The following is a 25,115-nucleotide window of genomic DNA, read 5'->3' on the forward strand; positions in this document are numbered from 1 at the left end:
TCTGTCTTTGTCTTGGGATGAGATTTCTTGGTTTTGTCCTGACCATGGCCGGAGTCCTTGGCTAGGAGGGAAACAGTCGAATGCATAGTTATATTTTTGGGAGATGGTATTTTTTTTCCTTGTAAATCATCTCTCTGTTATGTGCTGTTATTGTTTTTATTTTTAACATATGATTTCTAAACATTTGAGTGTATTCCTCTTAGTTGGATCTTGTGCTGGTGTCTGGTTGAGACTTTTAGGTGATCTCAAACTAATTACACTGATATCGTGCTCTTCGAATCTAAATCTGTTCCCTATTTCAACCATTTCCCCTTTGTCTTATTTTTTCTTCAAGTCCTTTTAATTGTACATCAAGAATGTCTTTACTATCCAATTTTCTTCCTTTTTACTGACGCTGATATGGCCTAAATGTGTTGCAAGCGCCGTAAAAGGCTTAAAAACAAATAACAAAAATACATAACTTTTCGGGTCTTTATTTAATCTATGGTTTACTCTGACATAATACCAGTTTAGGGCAGTGGGCGATAAATTATGAGAGAAGTCGGTATATCTGGTCTGCAATGTTTATAAAATGTTTAGGGAATGATTGGTGAAGAATCCTTTGATTAATAATCGAAAAAAAAAGGAAAAAAGAAATTAAACAAAACATATTGTCTCCTATATGTGCATTCATTTCTGAAATGCATGTCTTTCAGTTGAAGGTGTAGTAGTTTTCTACAACATTCCCGTCCATTTCCAGTGGTTGCTGAAAAGAAATAGATAAAATGAATTAATTACTGGGTGTATAAAATAAAAATCATTTCGAGTTTTTAATAATGGGTGGGGTCTTTGACCTTCCATGGTGGGCAGGAGGCCACTATCTCTCTTCTGTCCCCTGTCTGGCAGATAATAGACTAGAAATCCAAGATGGCGGCTCATTGATTTCTCAAGGATTTTGTGATCAGATTATTCGAAGTTAACAAATTTTTAGAGGAGAAATTCAGTGAAATTCTTAATATATTTTATCTGTGTGATATAAATTTATAGTTTTAATCATTTTGAAGTGAAAATGTCAAAGAATAAGAATAAAAAAGTCAATGGAAAGACTTCTGAAACTGAGGTTGTAAACACCCAAAATGGCGGAAAAAACAAATCATCGAAAAATGTTACTATTGAAGTTGATGAGTGCAAAGTATGTCACCAAGAGTTCAGTGATCCAAACCATGAAATGATTATTTGTGACAGATGTGATTGCTATGTTTGCAGAGTTTGTAGTGAAATAACAATAGAACAATATGCCCTCTTGATAGATGATTCCTGCAAGTTTCACTGGTTTTGTGAGGAGTGCGAGCGACCAGCTATGTCAGCAGTCAATTAAGATAAATTAATAAAACAGAAATGCAATGAAATCCTGGATGATTTTAAAAGGAATGTTCTAGAAGATTTGAAGTCCCAAATTTTAAATCTCAGGGAAGAAATTGATACTTTGAAAAGAGATAAGAGTGTCCCACGAAACCCAACAGCAAATGCCCAACAAAGTTATGCAGAAGAGGTTAGAAAAGACTTAGCTAGCCAAGTGACAGCAGAGAGTGCAAAGGAACTAGCAGAAAGAGATAGGAGGAAGAATAATATTGTCTTTTTCGGTATCCCAGAGAGCAGTGCTGAGGAACTAGACCAGCGTATTAGAGATGATAAGACCTTTCTCATCTCGCTTTGTAAAGAAACTTTAGACACTGATGTTGACATATCAACCTGTAAGCGCCTACACTCCAAAGCCCCTGGTACAAGACCTCTTCTGATATCAATTAAGAATGAGGAGAAGGCTTCTGGAGTTCTGAGAAATGGTCGTAAACTCCGCCAATCAGAAATACATAAAAATATTTTTTTAAAAAAGGATTACACCCCTTTAGAAAGGGAAGAGATGAGGAAATTGGTAGAGATGAGAGACAAAAAAAGGGAAGAGACAATACAGAAAGGGGGAGAGGAGAAGTGGACAATATGGAGGGGGAAAGTTGTAGATTCCAATCGAAGACAGGGCAGGCCAGCAGACAGAAAGAGAGAGGAGGAGGAAAGAAAATAACCAACGATTTTAGTTCTAATGTACAGAATGTTTTTAACCCCCATCAGACGGACAGTTTTAAGTGCTTGTACAAAAAATTAGACCGTCATCGTACGGACATTTTAAAGTGCTTTTATACAAATTCAGATTCTTTTATCAACAAGAGAGATGAACTTTTACTAACGATTGATGCTGAGAGTGTTGATGTTATAAGTATAACTGAAGTGTTACCTAAAAATCAGCAAAGAGGTAAAATCGAGCCGGTAGAACTTCAGATTCCAGGCTTTGATTGTTTTCACAATATTCAGGATAAAAGTTGTCATCGTGGTGTAGCCATATGGGTTCGTTCAAAGCTAAATGCTCAACCAGTCAAGTTGTCAGACAACTTGTCATCATCCAAAGAATCCGTTTGGTGTGAAATAACACTTAGAGACAATGATAGGATGTTAGTTGGCTCGGTTTATCGTTCACCGAATAGCTCTTTTGAAAACAATGATAAGATTAATGAACTTTTAGTTAAAATGACAGAAGGCAAATCACATGTTCTAGTTACGGGAGATTTTAACTTTCCTGAAGTAGACTGGGCAAACGAGTTATCCCCCAAGGACTCAGATCACTCTGCTTCTAAATTCATGGAAGCTGTCAGGGATTCATTCTTAACACAGCACGTTAAGCAACCAACTCACTACCGTTCAGAGCAAACCCCAAATATTTTGGACCTGGTTTTTACAAATGAACATTCAATGATTGACTCAATAAGACATGAGGCTCCACTAGGCAAGAGTCACCACCAGGTTTTATATTTTGACTTTAGATGTTACACAAAGAAATGTTACTCGAACGAACCCCGCTACTGTTTCGATAAAGGCGACTACAAACAGCTTTCTGAATTAGTCTCAGCTGCAGACCTAACACAAAAAATAATAAACCTGTCTGTACTCGATGCATGGACTATTATCAAATCTGAAGTTATGTCTGCAGTGGACATCAGCGTACCAAAAGTTAAAAGTAGTTCAGACAGAACTTCACCTCGTGGATCAATCCTACAGTCTTGGCAAAACTCAAGAAAAAGAAGCAAGCTTACAAAAAGTACTTAGAAACTAGAGAGGGTGCAGACTATATTAATTACACGAGGGCCAGAAATCAAGCCAAAAGCTCATGCAGAATTGCTGTAAAGGACTATGAGAGATCTATTTCTCGTATGGCTAAAGTGAACCCGAAAAAGTTTTTTGCATATGCTAGAACAAAAACGAAGACTAAAGACGGTATTGCGGATTTGTATGATGATCATAAGACAGCCTCATCTAACATTGACAAAGCCAATATTCTTAACAAGTTCTTTAGCAGTGTATTCACCAACGAGGATCTTACTAATATACCTACATGTGAAAGAAAAAGTGTAAACAACATACTATCAGATATAGAATTCGACAAAGACACTGTAAAGAAGAAACTAGACAAACTCAATATGAACAAGTCCCCAGGACCTGACATGTTCCACCCCCGCGTATTATGTCAGTTGTCAGAAGAACTCTCCGAACCATTAGCGTTACTGTTCCAAAAATCACTTGACTCAGGAACTCTTCCACCCGATTGGAAAGAAGCACAAGTTACACCGTTATTCAAGAAAGGAGACAAGAATAATCCGGGCAATTATCGACCAGTTAGCCTCACCTCAGTGGTTTGCAAAATAATGGAGAGCATTATTAGAGACTATGTCATAACTCACCTAAAGAACAACAAGTTACTGTCTGAATGCCAACATGGCTTTGTTTCTGGCAGGTCATGTTCAACTAACCTCCTAAAGACTTTAAATGATTGGACAGAGTTTCTTGACCAAGGATCTTCGGTTGACGCAATCTACTTAGATTTTGCTAAAGCTTTTGATTCTGTTCCCCATCAAAGACTCTTAAACAAACTGGAAGCTCATGGTGTTCAAGGAAATACTCTAAGCTGGATTAAGCATTTTCTAGTAGGCAGGAAACAGAGAGTTAGCGTGCAAGGCACAGTGTCAAATTGGACAGAAGTTCTTAGTGGAGTGCCACAAGGCAGCGTCTTAGGTCCAACTCTTTTCGTAATCTTCATTAATGATTTACCAAGTATTTTGTCTAGCTCATGTTCAATGTATGCCGATGATACTAAAGTATACAGAAAGGTAAACAATCTAGAAAATAGAGACAGTCTTCAGTTAGATATTGACAATCTAGTCAACTGGGCAGACGATTGGCAACTGAAGTTCAACGCTGGAAAATGCACAGTGCTACATCTTGGAACGAAAAACAAAATCTTTCACTACGATATGAGACAGCATCACTGTAGCGACAGAACAGCTCTGAATAAGTCAAAACTTGAGAAAGATTTGGGAGTACATGTTGATACTAAATTAAAATTCTCAAAGCATATAGAAACACAAGTTAATAAGGCAAACAGAATCCTTGGACTCATCAGAAGATCTTTTACCTATTTAGATGCAGCAACTATGAAAATACTATTAACTGCATTAGTCAGACCCCATCTCGAGTTCAGCAACTCAGTATGGTCACCACAATTTGAGAAAGATAAGAAACTTATTGAAGGCGTGCTTCGCAGAGCAACAAAAGTAATTCCTGGGTTGAAAGATAAGCAATATGAGGATAAACTGAAACGTATTGAAATTCCAAGCATGACATACAGACGAGTACGAGGTGATATGATTGAAACATACAAGTTTACACACAGTTTGTATCAAGTCGAGAGTAAACTTTTCGTGTTTGCAAACAATGGAACCAGAGGTCATAATTACAAGCTGCATAAACCAAGGTGTAACACATCGCTTAGGCAACACTACTTTAATCAACGTGTGATCGACCGCTGGAACAGTCTCCCTGAAACGGTGACCAATGCTCCAAGTGTCAACGCCTTCAAAAATAGCTTAGATAGCCACTTAGCAGATTACATGTTTAGCATAGTTGAACCGCCCATTAAGATCCCATCAAAGGGTTAGACGTATATACAGGTCAAAAGATCTGTTAGGGTTAGGGCCTTCAATTTATCAAAAAGTTTATATATTATAGATACAGGTCAAAAGATCTGTTAGGGCTTTTTATTGACTTTTATCTCGATGAACTGAATGCCAAGATCAGCAAAGGCACAAAACGCCTAATACGCTGGAAAACTATACTATACTAACTATACTATATCTGTTGTTCGAGTTGTTGCTTTCTGTCTTTGTCTTGGAATGGGATTTCTTAGTTTTGTCCACGCCCTGGCCAGAATCCTTGACTGGCCAGAGAAATAGCCAAATCAGAGATGATATTTTTTTTCCCTTGTAAATCATCTCTCAGTTTTGTAACATTGTATTTTTTGGTTTTAAATATACATGTATCATGATTTGTAAACATTTGAGTGTATCCCTCTTAGTGAAAGCCTGTGTTTGTGTCTGGATGAGACTTTTTGGTGATCTCAAACTAAGTACACCGATAGAGTGCTCTTGGAATCTTCACTTGTTCCCTATTTGAACCATTCCGATTCTTACTTCTTCTCGTGTGCTTTCAATTGTAAATCTATAACTTTTTTGACTATCCCATTTTCTTCCTTTTTATTGGCGCTGAAATGACCTAAATGTGTCGCAAGCGTCGTAAAAATAAAACCCTTAAAAAAAGTTTTAAATAATCATACCAAACAATAAATTCATATCTTCTAATTGCCATATCTTCTTACATTGCACTGTACAGTAAATCTTATTTGTAGACATGTCAAGTGGAGTTACTTTGTCACAAGGGGAATTTTTGCTTCTTTGATTTAGACTACTGTATTGGTAGTTATATTTTCACTAGAAATTTAGTCTTGAAAGGAAAGGCTTTGACATGTTTTGATATATTTGGCAGGTAATATCGACCATTCTGTTATGTTTTAGTCTCTCTTTCTTTATGCCTCTTGGCTCCTGGCGGAGCATAGGGCCTCAACAGCACTCTTCCATCTTCTTCTGTCCTTGGCACAGACCTTTGCCTCACTACAGGTAAGATTGGAGACGCTCAAATCTTGGTGAAGGCTTCTCCTCCACGTCTGTTTTGGACGACCCTGTTTCCTCTTGCCCTGTGGGCTCCATTATGTTTTAATGATAAGAATCAATAAAAAAATCTAGTGCATTTCAGTGAACAATCATTTCCTATTGATACAATAGTATCATACAAGGGGGTAGATCATATATTTTGCACTATGTCACTTAGAATTTTGCATTTATTATATGTATATATATACAAATTAATACCTCTACTTGTTCATCGTCCTTTCCAACCTCGCCATTATTTCCACCTGCTTTTGTCTTGGCTTTCCGTTTATTCACGGCCTCGATACACGCCTCAGCCACGCCCACAATCAGCGCCATTACGACACTGAAGCCCAGCACAATGAATATTCCCGTCATGCTCGTGAACTCGAGCTCTGCTGTGGCTTTTTGACTGATTGACCTCGTGTCGTCATCGTCTGTACACTTCTTTCCCATCATCCACCATCTGAAAGAGGAAGAAAATGGAGAGGATGGTGGGTTTGAAAAAGATGTGTATCAATTTTTGTTTTTGTTCTTTTTGTAAATTTTATCCCAGCTACCTGAAGGCACAACATAATAATATTGCATGATCTACTGTGTTTAACACAGGCTAATTATGCCCTGATATTTCGAGAGTTTATAATTGTTATGACGTCATATTATCATAGCAACTAGTTTGCTATTCACCATGGTGATAATGCACAAACAACGATGACAGTATGGAGACTGGAACCAGTCAGACTGAGACGATGTTTGGCCAAGTTGCCCACTGGGTCTGGTTGGTTCCGACCTCCCATAGTGGGCAGGGAGGTACTTGCTGTGTCTTCTATACCCCTTATCTGTTTTCCAATTGCTTTCTATCTTTGTCTTGGAGATTACTTCGTTTTGTCCTGACCCTGGCATGAGTCCTTTGCTGGGAGGGAAACAGTCGAATGTATGGTTATAGTTTTGGGAGATGATCTTTTTTTCCCCTTGTAAATCATCTCTCTGTTATGTAATGTTATTTTTTTTTTAATTCTTAACATACGATTTGTAAACATTTGAGTGTATTCCTCTTAGTGGGATTTTGTGCTGGTGTCTGGGTGAGACTTTTAGGTGATCTCAAAGTAAGTACACTGTTATCGTGCTCATGGAATCTACATCTGTTCCCTAACAGCAGCACGTAAAATATAGGACCAGAAATGACGTCTGCAGGGTGATATTACACGTTTTATTCGACAGAACGGCCTGGTAACTACTCATTTTACACCTAAGCACTAGAATGGGGTCTTCTGAACTCTCATGGTGGGCAGAGAGGTCGCTCTTGCTTGCTGTGACTTTCATCGCTCTATATCTGTTATCTGTTATCCTTTTCCATGGTGCTTTCTGTCTTTGTTCTGGATTGTAATTGCTCTGCTTCTCCCCCCCCCCTCTCTCTCTCTCTCTCTCTCTCTCTCTCTCTCTCTCTCTCTCCCTCTCCCCCCCCCCACAAAAAAAAAAAACCAACAAACAAACAAACAAAAAACCCGACCTCTTTTTCTTTCATTTCTTTTCCCTCTTCTGCTGCCCGTACTCTCTACATCCTCAAATCAATTTCAAATGTAAACTTATCTAATTTCAAATTGATCATACTTCTCTTTTAGAGAGTCCAACACCCCCTCTTCCTTCAGCTGCAGTAAGGCCTTGTTGATACTATCAAGGTATGGTGCTCCTGGGTGGAATGGATTGATTAAAAAAAAAAAAAAATTAAAATGGTGATGGCATATGTGACTCATCGCCCCCAAACGTTTTTATGTCGGGGTGACTTAGATGCTTAAAAATCGAATTTATGGTGCAAAATAATTAACTTGAGTTCATCATTAGAATTTTACAGCTAGGAAGTCTTAAACATTGGAAGTCCTAGATTTAACCTTCACTGTATTGCTTAACTGAAACACGTACATTTGTAGGAAGGGAATTTGAAGACACATAATATATAATACAAACATGAGCAAATGAATCAATAAACATTGTTTAAAAGTACCAAAACTTTTCTTTGAAAAGAAAATCCAAATACAAGATAAATATTCAACAAAATAAGAAACAAAAACGCACGCATACAATCTAAAAGTAACTCCCCCTTCCGCAACCAAACTACTCCATCAATGGAAGAAAATAGTTTTAAAAAAAAAAGAAAGATTCAATACCCCCCCCCCCCCCCCCCCCCAGAAGAAAAAAAAACTCAACAAAAAACAATCAAACCAACATCAAATGAAAGGAAATTGAACAAATTATGAAATAAAACCAAAGACAAAAAAAAAAAAAAAAGAGATAATAATATAAAAACAAATATATTTTTACACACACTTATGTATGTATGTGTGTGTGTGTGTGTGTGTGTGTGTGTTCTGTCTTGTCTTGTTACAAAAGTCAAGTGATGTTGAATGGTGGTCAGTGAACGGATTGCAACAATAATTAATAATTCACATATATTTCACCCCGAACTTGTATTCTGTTTTGGGTAAGATACTTTACACTCTTTGACTCAGGTATGAACGAGTATCAGTCTACAGGCAGTGGCGGATTTATAACAGGGAATCCTTTTATAACAAACAGGGTGCTCAACGGGCAACTCGTATGAAAATGAAGTTTGTTATATGGTCTTCTGGCAGAACAAATGAATCTGTGTCAAGCGCATTGAGCATAATATCCTTGAAAATTCTCTACACGAATACATGTATTCATGTTTATAGAGTTTGAACTAAGTATTGTTCTTTTTGTTTAAATCTTAATCAATTCAATTCAATTCAAAACGTTTATTTTAGGCAATTGCCAATGTAACTCATACAAGAATATATTTTCATCAAGTCAAACAAGTAAAATCAATAATAAAGCAAGGCAAACAATGATAATAATAACAGCAATAACAGTAATAATAACAGCAATAACAATAATAATAATAATAATAATAATAATAATAATAATAATAATAATAATAATAATAATAATAATAATAATAATAATAATAATAATGATAATTATAATGGTGGTAATAATGATGTAAAATCATTTAAAGATTTAATTGATAGTTTAGTTATTTAATAGATTGAATTATAAATTTAAAAAAAAAAAGAAAGTCCAAATGACTTAACCCAAGGCGTACCTTTAGGAAATCCCAAGCTAAAATCTTTCTTTCCAAAGTTTTGCTCTATAGATTCGATTCCACAATGTTGTTTGACGTAGTAATCGTTGGTGACGCCGTCTGCAATGAAAGCCATCGCACCGTCCTTGACCTTTTCAACAATCTCTGTCGTGTTGGACAAGATGGCTTGATCTTCGTTCAATTTCATGAATGCCCACATTCGCTCATAAGGGTCCTCGTATTTTGACTTTGAAGGGGGAAAAAATCAGGGATAATATCATTTCTATCGTCTATGACCATTGTAGAATTGAAATCATTGAAGAAGAAAAAAAAAAAAAGATACAATATATAGATAGTTTGTTTGTAATCGTTGTTTTTTCTCTCGTGGGGGTGGGGTGGGGGGATGGAGATATAGAATGGCCCATTGTCCGAAACGTTTTTACATGTTTGAAGTTTATAGAAATGGCATAATTTAAAAAAATATTGATGAAAATTAAAACCTCTCATTTCTGGAGCAGAATCTTGGGCATTTTTTTGATTATTTATTTTCACTATAAAAAAAAAAAAACAACAAAAAACAAAAAAAAACAAATCTGGATAATACAAATTATGTTCATTGTACCGTAACAAATATGACGAATTTTCCCTTTAGTTGGCAATGGGAGGGTTAAAGTTAAAGTGCTGTAAACGATGCAAATGAAAGCTCTAAGATCAAAATATTATGTTTGGATCCTACCTGGAAAAAGTGCATTATATCGCTGCCTCTTTCAACTCCGTAGAGCAATTTTGTCTGGGAAGCTAGATCGTACAGGTTTTTGATTCGGTCATCTATCTGTTGAAGAGTTCTGAACGCAGCGAGGTTGGCGGTGTAGGCAGCGTCAATGATGACGACACAGAACCAGAAGAACGCTATAATGGCCCTCATGGAGGTCGTGGAGGGGCTGTAATCAGTGGTGCCCTGTCATGAATTTTACATAATATTATTATGACGAGAGTGAGGCGACGTATACAGACACGTTTGCAGGAACATAATTATTATCTGCTGGCTTATTACATTCTTGTAATGGGGAAATGTTTTGAGTTTATTTGAGATTATTTTCATTACAACAATGAGCCCAAAATAATTTGGGCTAACAGACCTGCAAATGAATATACGTCAGGAGGAGGATATTTGTAGTCACAGTATGAATGATACAAACAAGAACAAAACAAATCAAACGTTCATTTGTTAAAGATCGCTAAAAACTTTTCTGAAAAAAAAAATACAAATTCGTATGAAACAAAAGCACATAAAAAAAAAAACAACGAGAAAAGAACGCATCAACAACAATAGATACACTATAAATAACATAATAAAGGTTTTAAAAAATGTCTAACAATATGTATAACCAAAAAAGAGAAAGTTTTATACAGTAATAATGAAAACAAAAATGCCAAAAAAAAAAAAAGTTCATCAAATGAAAGAAAATTAAATGAATTATAAAAAGAAAGTTCAAGTTCAAGTTAACTGCAAAAGGCGGATTGCCCATCACTGCAGATTTTATACATTTATGTGGTTACTTTCTCCATTGTTGTGTTATTGAGTTGAAAGATAAATGATTAATAGTTGACCAGATTTGTTGAAAGGAAAACAAAAACATGAAAAAATGAAAATGTTGCTGCTTGAAGCTCGGAGGAAAAAGTAACGATAAGTATTGAAAGGTAAGCTCCAATTTATTAAACGAAGATATAATGTGGACGTTTCGATGAATGAAACACTAAGGCATTTGTCGTTAGGATTTCATTTATCGTGTTTCGTTGATAAAGGGGAAACCCGAAACGTCCACAGTATCTTGTCTTTGTTTTATAAATTGGAGCTTACATTTCAATACTTATCGTTAATTTTTTCCAGAAAAAAAAAAACACACGAAAAACTAATACATTAACAAAATAAAATCTTTTTCTTTTAAAAAAGATAAAATAATTTCTAACCTGCAGGATGATATTCCAGCCATACCAGAGACTTTCCTTGAGGTCAAACCTATTTGCGTTTCCTTCCTGGCTCGGATCGAAGCGACTCATCACGTACAGGGAGAAGGTGGCCACGTTGATGAATAGCAAAATCATGAGCCACAGTTCTGGAATAAATTTAATCATGTCGTAAATACAGTGCTTTTTTTTGTTGCTTTTATATTATATAACGCAATATCCACTAAACGTGCTCACAGCGCTTTACAAGGAGACCCTGGCCAACAGCATCATTTCACATTTAGGACGGGACATGACGTCACGAGTACCAATAAATTGTTCATATCTTTTTATCGCTACAGGGATTAACTCTGAATCTATAAGCCTTTGGTTTTGGGAGAGCACACTAATCGTGGTAATAAAAGCAAAAGTTAGAGGTGCTTTAATGAGCCAATAAGATGGTTAGAAAAATAAAGTGAGAAAATGTGACTCATGTATGAGTATATGAGTCACATGATTTACTCATTTTATTTTTCTTTCCTTCGTCGTGATAGTAGCCTCCAAAAAATCAAGAAATGCTACTCATACATAATTGAAAAGTTGTCTTATTATAATTGAGTTACTTCCCTTATAATGAATTGTCCTACACTTCGTGGTAAACTTTTGTGCGTTTAACTTTTAGATCCATAAGTAAGGCTGTTGGTCAGGGACCCCTTGTAAAGCGCTTTGAGCACATTAAGCGCTATATAATAGTTCAAGTTATTTATTATTATTTTTTTTTGTAAGTGGCTCACCAGTGGAGAAAGGGCTCATAAACTGGAATAGGTTGATTTGGCCCCTTGCCTTCTTGATGAGAATGCTGGCCTGGGAGGAGAGGATTGTGTAGGAAAAGGAGATGATTTTCTGTCTCTTTGAAGTCACTTCCATGGCCCCCACTGCTATGCTTGCGTTCTGAGAAAAGAGAGAAGAGGACGGGGTTAGGGCTAACCCACACCAGAGACTGACTCCGACAACCCGGCACTGCCGTCATCTGCCGTCTTCCGGATAAGGATGTCGGGCACGGACGAAATACTAAGAATAAAGAGAAGAGCCGCAAGACCTACCCATACCAACCACCCGACGTCCTCTGCCGTTTTTTTTTTTCCGAGCTCCGGTGTGGGTAAGCCCTAAGGGATGGTAGGCAGAACGTGGTGAAATGAAAGAGCAGTCAAGATGGAAAAGAAAAAAAACCAAAATGGGGATGGTTTTGGCGAGGGTAGTGATGCTTGTGATTATTACAATGATGATGATGATGATGATCATGATGATTATGATGAAAATGATGGTGATGAAATAATATTATGTATTAGAAAGCAAAAGCTCACCCCAGTTGTCAGTGCGTGAACCATTCCATTGACAAATTCACCACTCGGTTTGACGTAGTCCTCAACTTCAAATAGCTTGAATTTAAAGCCACATCTTTTGGCTATTTCACCGAGAAGGTCATGGGAAAAGCCTACATAGGTGTTCCCTTTACGGATGACAAAAGGGTCGATCTGAATGGGATAAAGAAATGTAGCAGGGATGTGATTGTAGTAGTTATTGTGCCGTGGTAGTTGTAATACAAGTAGTAGTAGTAGAAGTAGTGATCGTAGTAGGAGTGGTAATAATAATAATAATAATAATAATAATAATAATAATAATAATAATGATAATAATAATAATGATAATAATAATAGTAGTAGTAGTAGTAGTAGTAGTAGTAGTAGTAGTAGTAATAGTAGTAGTAGTAATAGTAGTAGTAGTAGTAGTAGTAGTAGTAGTAGTAGTAGTAGTAGTAGTAGTTGTAGTAGCAGCAGGACTAGTATGTAGTAGTAGTAGTAGTAGTAGTAGTAGTAGTAGTAGTAGTAGCAGCAGGACTAGTATGTAGTAGTAGTAGTAGTAGTAGTAGTAGTAGTAGTAGTAGTAGTAGTAGTAGTAGTAGTAGTAGTAGTAGTAGAAGTAGTAGTAGTAGTAGTAGTAGTTGTAGTAGCACCAGCACCAACAGAAGCGGTGATAGTATTGCGGCTTACCATAATTTGCATAACCTTTGAGACTTTCCCTTCATGTACATATTTAAGAAATTCTCCCTCTATTTTTCAAATTCTCCTTTGCTGATTATATGTGTGCGCGTTTGAGTGTAGACTATGTGTATGCGTGTGTGTGTGTGTGAGTGTATGTGTGAGAGTGTGTGTTTGTGTGACAGAGAGAGAGAGTGTTTGTGTGTGTGTGTGTGTCTGTGTGTGTGGGTGTGTGTGTGTGTGTGAGAGAGAGAGAGAGAGATAATGAGAAAAAAAAAGATAGAAAGAGAAAGGCAGAGATAGATAAGATATATATATTTCTATCTAACTATCTATCTATCTGACTGTCTATATATATATATATATATATATATATATATATATATATATATATAGAGAGAGAGAGAGAGAGAGAGAGAGAGAGAGAGAGAGAGAGAGAGATAATGAGAAAAAAAAAAGAAAGAAAGAGATAGACAGAGATAGATAAGATATATATATATATATATATTTCTATTTAACTATCTATCTATCTGACTGTCTATATATATATATATATATATATATATATATATATATATATATATATATATAGAGAGAGAGAGAGAGAGAGAGAGAGAGAGAGAGAGAGAGAAGAGAGAGAGAGATAGCTGATAACCCCCCCCCCCCCCCCCCCCCCGCCGCAACCACATTCCACTACAATACACACACACATGTACACACAACACACAACACACCTACACGCACACACACACATACACCATACACACACACACACACACACACACACACACACACTCATAATATAAACATGAGAGCACATCACAATACACATCAAAACTAATCACCACTACACAGCGAAACAACTTTAGTTTGGAGTTTTCTACGAACATTACAATGGATTACGCCGACTGATGAAGTGTAAAAAACACAGAAACGAGTCGTCTCGGCCAAAAAAATGTGAGTGAAAATTTACATTATATATATATATATATATATATATATATATATATATATATATATATATATATATATATATATATATGAGCCAAGGTCAAAAGGTGCCAATTTTTTTTCTCAAAATAAAAGTGACATAATAGTCCATTCATGTTTCTATATAGGTAGGAAAAACCCTGTACTTCATGAATCAAATGCCCTTTAGATAACTTTAAGGTCTAACGCAGCATAATATCGTCAACAATGCCTTTAGGTTGCTGGTGTCACCTGTGACCGGTGACACCAAAATGAGACAAAAAACTCAATAACCAAATGGTTTTTGTTGAGTATCAAACTTTATTTAGTAAGTTATAGACAAAAAGACACAATCAACAACAATCATAGTACAATAACATTACCAACTATTGGAGAAAAGGTTGCTTTTTGGTGTCATCGGTCACAAGCAACATAGAATGCAAATATATTATTTCATAAAAATGTTTGTGCATTAACAACAACAACAATATTGCATATGCTTATTACCAGCAATGTTCAGAAACTTTTGAAATAAAATGTTAGGAAATAATGTTACCAAAGCATATCTTATTTAGCGACATTGTGTCACTTGTGACATTAGACCGATGACACCATTACTTATGTCACAAGCAATACCAAATTGCAATTTCGACAATATATCATTATTTTCAGTCAAACCAGTGTAATAACCACAGTTAAATATGGAATTTAATAATATTTTAGAAACCAAAGACTTCAAAAATAGAAATCTACATGGAAATTAGAGCATCTGAATGTGACTTGTGACATAAGACCGGTGACACCATTACTTATGTCACAAGCAACACCAAATCACACTTTCGTCCATAATATATCATTATTTTCAGTCAAAAAAGCACAATAACCTACTCTAAAATGAAATTCAATAATATTTTAAGAAACCAAATACTTTCAACTTGGAAATATACTTAGAAATTAGTAATACCATTGTCGCTATTACATTGGTCAAAATCGGCATTAGAACGCAATTTTGCCTCAATAAATCAAGAACAGGAACTGAACACATGTAATATAGCCTGTTAAAATGTAATTCAATGACATTTCAAGCTTTGAAGAACATGAAAACAGAAATACATTAGAAACTTCAAACTTAAGTGTCACCTGTGACATTTTAACCAATGACACCAATGGTCACAAAAAGTACCAGAAGTCACACAAACACTAGATAAATATCAGCCATGGTAATGAATTCATGTAACCATACCGTAACATCAGCCCTACTGCTCAAATCTGCTAGTTTGTAGTAATTTAGTGTGTTAATAGTAAATCAAATCAAATTTCTTGACAACCCTTCTTTTATCTGGATTCGTCAAAAGCTTGAGTTTTGTCTTGTTCTTGATTGATACAACCCTGAAACATAAAAAAAATAGAATTACAAGGAAATAATTAATTGTGTCAAAATCAGTCTTATGTGAGATGTCATAATATCATATTTGTAAATAGAATAACAGATGAAAACATGATTTTTTGGTGGCACTTTGAAATATCCAATATCAAGTGTTGCTTGTGACAATGTAAAATAGCGATGACACCAAAGTTCAACTTACCTTTTCTGCCTGGAGCCACGCTGGAAAGGCAAATGAAAGTGCTGCACTTCAAAGACTGGTAAGAAGGGTGGATCAAAATTGCGAATCGCCATTTAACGAAACAAACTTCCACGTGTTCACGCATGCCGTGTTGCTTGTGACAAATGACACCAAAACGAATAAACCTCAGTATCGGCAAAAGGGTATACATTTACTCCAAGATTTGAATTCAGATAGTAAATCTATGCTTTTTTCTCATAGTAAAACATGTTATAAACATTAATCATGAGCTTTGAAGTTTCGTGTCGAAACTTAGTATTGTGCTGTGTTTGATGACACCAAAGGTCACAAGCAACACCAACGTTTTAAGAACTCTATATGAAACTTAATCAGATATGTAATATACTGCAATTGCGTTTAAAAGTAAATTTTGACTTTATACTATTAGTCAAATTTAAATCACGTGAGCTAAAACATCACATTTAATTTCTACATGAATTCTAAAAAGGTGATGTGTGACCTCGTTTTAAGCACATGCCAAACAGCATTCAAATTTTACTTTTAAGTTGTTTATTTCATATCCTGTTAAACAGAGAATGTTGAGCTATCTCATTTTATCTCTTCTTCATATTATCAATTGATTACAAGCATTAACCCAATGAAAACAGCCCATAATTAAGTAAAAATCAAATTTTCTTAACACTGGTATCAGGCGGGCACCTTTTGACCTTGGCTCATATGTATACAGAGAGAAAGAAAGAAAGAAAAAGAGTGATAGATAGATAGATAGATAGATAGAGTGAGAGAGAGAGAGAGAGAGAGAGAGAGAGAGAGAGAGAGAGAGAGAGAGAGAGAGAGAGAGAGTAAAATACTATTCTCACCGGTTTAGTTGCCACCCACAGTACAGTTTCTCTGTCAAAGACGAACTCCTCTTCACTCTGACTGCGATTATATTCTACAGATTCCATTGTTATGTTGGGAAAGTCGTTGTCAAATTTTATACGCCCGAGCTGAAAATGATTGGCACAAAAACTTTTGTAAAGTGTTTACGAAACAGTGTCAGACAAAAGAAGAAAGAAAAATACAAGAAAAATAAAGGTAAAAGTATCCCAAAAATTAAGCTGCCTCGACTGCGGACCGACCCTCAGACCTCCCGATTACAATGGTTTATATAATAATGTGAAATTGAATGTAAGCCTCAATTTAATTACAAAAACAGATAGAATGGACTTTTCGGGTTTCCCCTTTGTCAACAAAACAGGATGAATGAAACTCTACAGATGAATGAGATAATGTGGTAGTGGCGTTGTTAAGATAATCATCACTACTTGTACTAATTCTAAACATCTGAGTATTAATAAAAAGACAAAAGAAAAAGAAAAAAAGTGTCTTGTCCAAGAACTCAACTTTGCAGATTTCGAACCTGGGACCTTTAAGTCCGAATGCGTGTCATATCACAAGGTCACAAAGTCACATATTTGATTGAAAGATTCTTCTTCATATAAATCGACCTATTCAGATTGACCATTCCTGTTTGCGTTCCCCTCCGTCCGCCCCCCCCCCCCCCCCGATCGATATTTGACGAACAGGTTTTCTGGCAAATTTTTTAAATACAGGTTTTTCCAGAGTACGGCAGTTAACTGATTAAAAAATTACTTTTTTTTGGAATGTTTAACGCGACATAATTCCGTATAGAAGCGGCCAATCCCACCAGTAATCATGTAAGTATAGCGAAAAAAAAATAAATAAATAAAAAAGTCTTTCCATTATACTTGATTTATGACTTATTTTAGATTATTTTCTGCTACAAGGCTACAAGTAAAGACCAGACAACAAGAATAAACATAATAATAATATTGATAATAATAATAATGATAATAATAATAATAATAATAATAATAATAATAATAATAATAATAATAATAATAATAATAATAATAATAATAATAATAATAATTACAACAATACTAATCATCCTCACTCACGCGCTCAATCCACCCACACCTTCTCGTCTTGTGATTACTATATTATCTCTTACTCATAATTGATAATATTATGATTACAATCGCAATTACTCGTACCGCCGTTATCGTTCCTTCCATTATTATCATAGTCTATCATCAATGTATTGCACGAGATTATTTGCATTTTTGCTTTAATGCGACATTCGCTTCTGTGCTTAGAAAAAATGAAACTTGCTTCAAACCTGTTTTTAACCTAGACGTCTGACCCAAGAATTATGTTCAATGCAGACTGACTGAAATAACAATTTTTGCCGTTCCCTGGAAAAACCCACATTTAAAAATTTGGCCAGAAAACTCGTCCTTCAAGTATCGATCGATTTGAATGACCCTCATCTTGGCAAACACCCTCAAACCTGGGACTTCGCCGAAGTCCCAGGTTTGAGAGTGTTTGCCAAGATGAGGGTCATTCAAATCGATCGATACTTGAAGGACGAGTTTTCTGGCCAAATTTTTAAGTATGGGTTTTTCCAGAGAACGACAGAATTGTGAGAGGAAGAGAATAACAACTGTGAGAGGGAAGGGAAAGTTTCACACCTCTTTCACAATATCAATAAAATCTTTATTTAATATTAAACATCAAGATTTATTATTAGATGGAATGAGTATTGTCTTAAAATAGAATTTATTAGATGAAATTCTTGAGAAAATATAGATTTATGAACTATAATGAAATTGAAATATTAAACAAACTATTTGAGTTTGGAAGATTTCGAGTTTTTTATGAGATTGGAAATTTATTCAGAATTTATGCAAAAAATGTATAGTATTCAAGAAAAAGCAAAAACTATACTTTATAACATTTATCAAATTATTCGGTGGTCAGTGTCTGGACATTCTGGCGTTCAATTCGAAAAATCATTTTATTGTTTAGGAAGTCCTTATCTATTTAATTGATCATTACGATGAAGGTTGGATTGTGTGTTACTTTGCGGAAGTCCCCCCCCCCCCCCCCCCCCCGCCCCCTCGCAAAGCGGCTAGGAAGGTCGACAATGGTGACAACATATACATTTCTGTGTTTATTTTCCACCTACAATTTCTAGCTTAAAAAATCGTGATATAGGTTAAAGCTGATAAAAGATTCGTGTCTTTTATAGTGTTTTTTTTTTTTTTAAATCACTCGTTATAACTCTCTCGAGTTCATATTCATGGAAAATCGAACAATTTTGTTCATTTTCAATGAGGGTGAACTCGAGAGAGTTTAACCCTTGTATTGGTGCTCGTTAACACTCGCATACATACATGCCTTATCATACCTCATGAAATAAAATGCGTAATAAAAACACTCGTTATTTATCTGCTATATTATGTTCTATTGATAATATGCGCTTGGCTAAGAAGCTCACAACATTATCATCCGGAATAATAACGGACGAACACATAAAATCTGTGTAACCACGAACTTTTATAGTCTGGTTAATAGAGTTTAATGATAATTATTCATAATCGCGGATGGCAAAAAGCAATAACAAAGACCTGAGTGACGTCAACTTCATACTATCTATGTTATGTTCTATAGATAGTATGCGCTTGGCTAAGAAGCTCACAACATTGCCATCCGGAAGTATAACGGACGAACACATAAAACTCTGTGTAACCATGGATATTATAGTCCGGACATTACAGTTAAGTGAGAATTACTCATAAACGTGGATGGCAAAAAACAAACAAACCCCCAAACAAAACCAATAACAAAGACCAGAGTGACGCCAACTTCATTCTATCTATAGAGTGCAATAGATACAGATTCTGAAAGTGACATAATCCAAAATCTCAGATTTCTAGTCATTTTGGTTTTAAAATCCCTTTTTACATCTTGTTTACCCTGATATGTAATATCCGACGTGAACTTATTTGCAGATGTGACACCCGAACGCAATTCTGGGCCTAATTTAACATTGTTGTAATGAACAATATTTTGGCCCAGGACCGTGACCAATGGAAACAATTAATAACATGGATGGAGAGATCAGCTATACTCATCGACTATGACTGAATCACACAATTCTCAGCAAGCGTCATTCGGACTGCGAGTCTTCCTACTACTACTACTCCTACTACTACTACAATATTTTGCGTTATTATTTTGAGATTTCCATTACAACAATGACCCATGATGAATTAGGTTATCAGACCTGCAAACAAGTGCACGTTGGTAATACCGGTTTGAAGTGGCAGGTAACATATTATATAACAAAATAATCTATGCAATAAATTATGCTTTGGAATGTATTGTGTTCCGCCTTCAATGGATTCAGGTGTATGTACGGTGAGAGATATTTGACAACATAATGTAAACGTTAAATTACAACGTAAACAACTTGCTTCACAGCGTTCATTAACAGTGTGCACATTCTCATAGCAATTAGATAGAGGTCAATGCCAACTGGTGCAGTAAATGGAAAATCGTTGATGAACAAGTCGAATGACTTGCATAATGAATGAGTCAAGAGAATTTATTGGCCCCTTTTGGTAACTGGGTTGGTGGTGGAGTCATGGATAAACTTTTAGAAAATATTTTAAAAATAATTTCTATCTGAGTTCCTAGCATTTTAACTTAATTTTGGAAGTAGCCTCGTATACACTTAAAAGTGGAATCGATGGGAATTCGTTTTGTAACAAAGTCAAGCTATATTGAACGTGATCAGTTGCCTTTAGGTTGCATATTTTTTTTAAATAGGTGCTTTACACAGGGCATCATTGTTGACTCAGACAGGAACGAATATCCTGTTATAGTGCTGTAAAATGCGATTTATTTTGTTGAAAATACTGATTATGATAATTTGATTAAGCCAACAGAACCGTCAAACCTGGTGTGTACTTATGTGTAGGTTGTAAAGGAAATACTCTCAAACCAATGCAAAGTATTGTCCATTACAACAATGTTGTATGAAGCCAACAATTACCTTGGGCTACAGACATGCTAATATGTGCACGCTGGTCAAACCTTACATGCACATCTTTATAGGTCTTATAATCAAAACTAAAAATGAATGGCTTGATTTTGTATTGTTGTTATGGAGTATATTTTGCGTTGATTTGAGAGTGTTTCCTTTACAACAATGAGCGTATAACAATTTGGGTTATCAGACCTGCAAATTAGTATACGTCGGTCAATCCCAATACAATTCAATGAGTATAAAGTTTACTTTTTAAGTGAAATAATACTTATATATATATATATATATGAGTGTTGGTGGGTACTTGTAGGTACGAAAGTGCTCGATAATGATGGTTAGAGCTAATATAAAATATAAATTGTCACTCACATTATATGGCCAAGACGTTCGTCTTGGCCATATAATGTGAGTGACAATTTATATTTTATATATATATATATATATATAAAATATATATATATATATATATATATATATAATATGATAGCATCTATTTTTTTGTCCTGTCATAGACATATTTATATTAAGAGGCAATTTAATACTAACGACTAATAAAAATAGAAGTCTATGTTGAATTGACAATGGAAAACTAAATGAATAAATAAATGAAGATAAATATATATATATATATATAAAATAAACAAAAATCGTATTTCCTAGCATTCCTCCTCAATTTCACTGAATATTCTAAAGCACGTAAACAGACTTTGTCTTGCCATACCTTGGTGAAGTTCCCAGAGTATCTCATAATATCCAGGGTAAAATCGGTACGTCTGTTTGTCGCAGGATCCCAAACGTATCTCCCTAGAGCTCCTCGATAAGCGTTTGTCTAAAGAAAAAAAAAGGGTACAGATGAAGAGAATTACCACGGGAAGATAGCGAGAGGTGGGGGCGGGGGGAACTGCCTGAAGCCTGGGATCGTAAAAATACTAATAAAAAATTGAGCTTATATATAGCGCAATTTCCACCAAACGTGCTCAAAGCGCTTTTCAAAGGGTCCCTGGCCCTGGTCTAGTGGTATGCCACTCGCTTTCGGATCGGAAGATCCTGGGCTCGAGCCTTTCTCACTCGTCGCATAGTTGAGTCCTTGGAAAAGACTCTTTACTCACATTATCTCACCGTACTCAGGTGTAAAATGAGCACATGGCCGTTAACAGAGTTGTCTCTGTCCGAAAAAATTGTACTATCGCCTAACAGGCATCATGTCTCGTCCTACGTGTTAAGTGTTGCTGTTGGCCAGGGACCCCTTGTAAAGCGCTTTGAGAATGTTTAGTGGATATTGCGGTATATAAAAGCTCATTTAAAAAATAGAAGAGAAGATGCCTAGAAATGGCTAAATTTGTTTTCTCTGATGACTACTATGTTACTAGTGTGCATCTGTGTAAGTGTGTTTATGTCAATATTGTATTGTTATAAATGTGTAACCAAATGACAAATTGCCACTTTTTTTTAGCACAATAAAGATATATTATTATTATTATTATTATTATTATTATTATTATTATTATTATTATTATTATTATTATTATTTTTATTAAATCATGCTAGAGCTTCGATAATGATACCCACCCTGTTCTTTAAATGCCAATTCAGAAAGTCTGGTGGAATAAAGTAGTCCCCGGATAACCTGATCCTGCTGCATTCATTCCCTTCGATCCAAAGAATATGACGTAAGAATCCTACCACGTCCATAGCCAGCGCAATGTCAAGTCGTGATAGACGATTCCCCAATATATCTGGCGGATAAGTATTTGAAAAAGTTGAATAGATATAGATAGATAAACAGAACAAAGCAAATGAGAGGGAACAAATCATATAAATAAACTTCTTAACGTGGAATTTTGAGGGTGAATGAGTTTTGTTTTAAAGATTTTTACGTGTTTACGTTAGTATAGAACGAACGAAATTGACGTCACTCGACTCTTTGTTATTGTATTTAGCCAGCAGAGATTTTTATGAGAAGTTTATTGTATTAATCAGACTACAAACAATTAAGGTAGCATATAGTTTCGTGTGTTGGTTTGTACGTTTTATCCGGCTGGCGGATGTTGTGAGCTTCTTACCAAAACGCTTAGCATCAATAGATACGTAATGGTAGTTTACAATAGGGTAAAAAGTAAAAAGGCCTCACACCTTCTATTCTTCCGGTTCCAAACTCATTGGAAGTGTGTATGTAACCAGTCCTCCGGATTATTATTATTATTATTATTATTATTATTATTATTATTATTATTATTATTATTATTATTATTATTATTACTCTTATCATTATCATTATTATTATTATTATTATTATTATTATTATTATTATTATTATTATTATTATTATTATCATCATCATCATTATTATTATTATTATTATTATTATTATTATTATTATTATTATTATTATTATTATTATTATTATCATTATTATTATTAAGATCAATTAGACAAGGTCTGTATCCAGTCCTCCAAAAGAGTGTTTTTACACTTCCAATGAGATTGGAATCTGTTTTTTTTTGACATCACGCTTTTGTTCCTTATTGTATATAACACACTCAAAGCACTAGGCTACGATTACCATTGAAAACGTCTTGATCTTTTAGACAAGTGTGAAATTCTATACGATTACCATTGAAAACGTCTTGATCTTTTAGACAAGTGTGAAATATTATACGATTACCATTGAAAACGTCTTGATCTTTTAGACAAGTGTGAAATTCTATACGATTACCATTGAAAACGTCTTGATCTTTTAGACAAGTGTGAAATTCTATACGATTACCATTGAAAACGTCTTGATCTTTTAGACAAGTGTGAAATTCTATACGATTACCATTGAAAACGTCTTGATCTTTTAGACAATAAGTGTGAAATTTTATCATCAAGGTGGTTCTTGAGTTAATCATTGTTGTAATTTACGGTTTAGTCGATCTTGTGAAATGAGGACGTCTGGGAAATTGTTTTGAGATTTCTAAGTTTAAATAAATGCGTTGCAAAATTATTAAAAGAAGAGAATTAATAAAAATGAGTAAAAATTAAAATGCGTCAGGTTGTCGTCCAAAAGTGGGTGTCTCTTTGTATTGGCAAAAAAACTCCCCAAAAACCCAGAAAGGATTGTCTATATTGTCATGAAAATATGAAAGTAGAAAGAAACCCCCCCCCCCCCCCCCAAAAAAAAAACCCAACAAACAAAAAAAAACAATTAAAAAAAACACGCAAAAAACTAAAAAATCAAAAACAGCAAAAAAAAAAAACAAAACAAAACAAAACAAAAAAAAACAAAAAAAAAAAAAAACAACAAAAAACAAACAAACAAACAAAAAACCCCCCAAAAAAACAAAAGAAAAAACCCCACAAAAACAAAACAAATCAAAACAACAACAAAAAAAATAAACAAAACAAAACAAAAACAACAAATACAACCAAAACAAAGGCAAATCAATGTCGGACGGTGTCTTACATTCAGGTAGTTTACTAGAATAAACTTTTTTCCGAGACATGTTTTATCATATCTGGAAAACTCTGTGTTGACACTGGTGAACTCGATTACCGAAAAATTAATGCAGGTGAGAGTTACAAGTGAAAAGCACAGAATCTGTCGTACACTGGTAAAACGCCTTTTATACATTTTTGACAGAGAAGATTTATCTTCATTTATCCATTGATTAAAATTCAACCCAACCTGACAAAAAATGTGAATTCTTGGGTTTAAGAATTTTTGACACGGTTGACGGTCATTTGAATCGATAGGTATTGAGGCTATGCATTAAGGTAAAATACTCACAACATCCGCCGGATATAAAATACCAATGCATAAAACTGTGTGTAACTTTGACCATTTATAGATAGAACGAAGTTGACGTCATACAGGTCTTTGTAATTGTCTTTGGTCATCCGCGTTTATGAGTAATTCTCACTAAAATTTATTAACTAGACTAAAACGTTTAAGATTACACATAGTTTTATGTGTTGATCAGTTATACTTCCGGATGGCAATGTTGTGATCTTCTTAGCTAAGCGCACACTATCTATAGTCTGATTGATATATAGATGGAACGAAGATGACGTCACTCTGGTCTTTGTTATTGATTTTTGCCGTCCGCGTTTATGAGTAATTCTCACTAAACTGTATTAACCAGACTATCAACGTTCTATGTTACACAGGGTTTTGTGTGTTGGTCCGTTATACTTCCGGGTGGCAATGTTGTGAACTCCTTAGCCAAGCGAATACGAGCTATCCTTTAGTGAGAAGTAATCACCAAAATGGCAGTCTTATAAATAATGGCAAAGAGCTGAGTGACGTCAATTTCGTTCCTTCAAAACCAAATTTATTTTATGGATAAATGTAAAAAAAAATAATTCAGAAAAGTGAGTGGAGCAGGCACTTTATGTTGGTAACAACAAGATATGAGTGAGTAGGAAAGTGACAGAAAACAATAGAGAATAAAAAATTTTCGCGGCGGTGATGGGGTTTGAAAAAAAAAAGCGATTTGTCTACGTATGTATGGCACACAGATGCAGTTG

The 25,115-nt window shown here is 35.0% G+C and overlaps 1 protein-coding gene across 1 annotated transcript in view; it reads right to left on the minus strand.

Annotated features, from left to right (window-relative positions):
• Window positions 1-343: 343 nt before the first annotated feature.
• Window positions 344-25,115, minus strand: part of LOC144978466 (glutamate receptor ionotropic, kainate 3-like) — a 146,130-nt gene continuing 121,358 nt past the window's right edge. The window contains exons 8-18 of the mRNA XM_078924580.1: window positions 22,176-22,342; window positions 21,328-21,435; window positions 16,567-16,695; window positions 12,477-12,647; window positions 11,907-12,063; window positions 11,137-11,282; window positions 9,902-10,123; window positions 9,187-9,412; window positions 7,677-7,755; window positions 6,288-6,531; window positions 344-745 (exon numbers count right to left, since the gene is read on the minus strand). Of these exons, the coding sequence (XP_078780706.1) occupies window positions 692-745; window positions 6,288-6,531; window positions 7,677-7,755; window positions 9,187-9,412; window positions 9,902-10,123; window positions 11,137-11,282; window positions 11,907-12,063; window positions 12,477-12,647; window positions 16,567-16,695; window positions 21,328-21,435; window positions 22,176-22,342 (1,703 nt within the window). The 3' untranslated portion in view covers window positions 344-691. The remainder of the gene's footprint in view (window positions 746-6,287; window positions 6,532-7,676; window positions 7,756-9,186; window positions 9,413-9,901; window positions 10,124-11,136; window positions 11,283-11,906; window positions 12,064-12,476; window positions 12,648-16,566; window positions 16,696-21,327; window positions 21,436-22,175; window positions 22,343-25,115) is intronic.

This window comes from Berghia stephanieae, chromosome 8 (genome assembly GCF_034508935.2).
Source record: "Berghia stephanieae isolate SIO BIC M18660-M18661 chromosome 8, UCSD_Bste_1.3, whole genome shotgun sequence".
Lineage (NCBI taxonomy): Eukaryota > Metazoa > Mollusca > Gastropoda > Nudibranchia > Aeolidiidae > Berghia > Berghia stephanieae.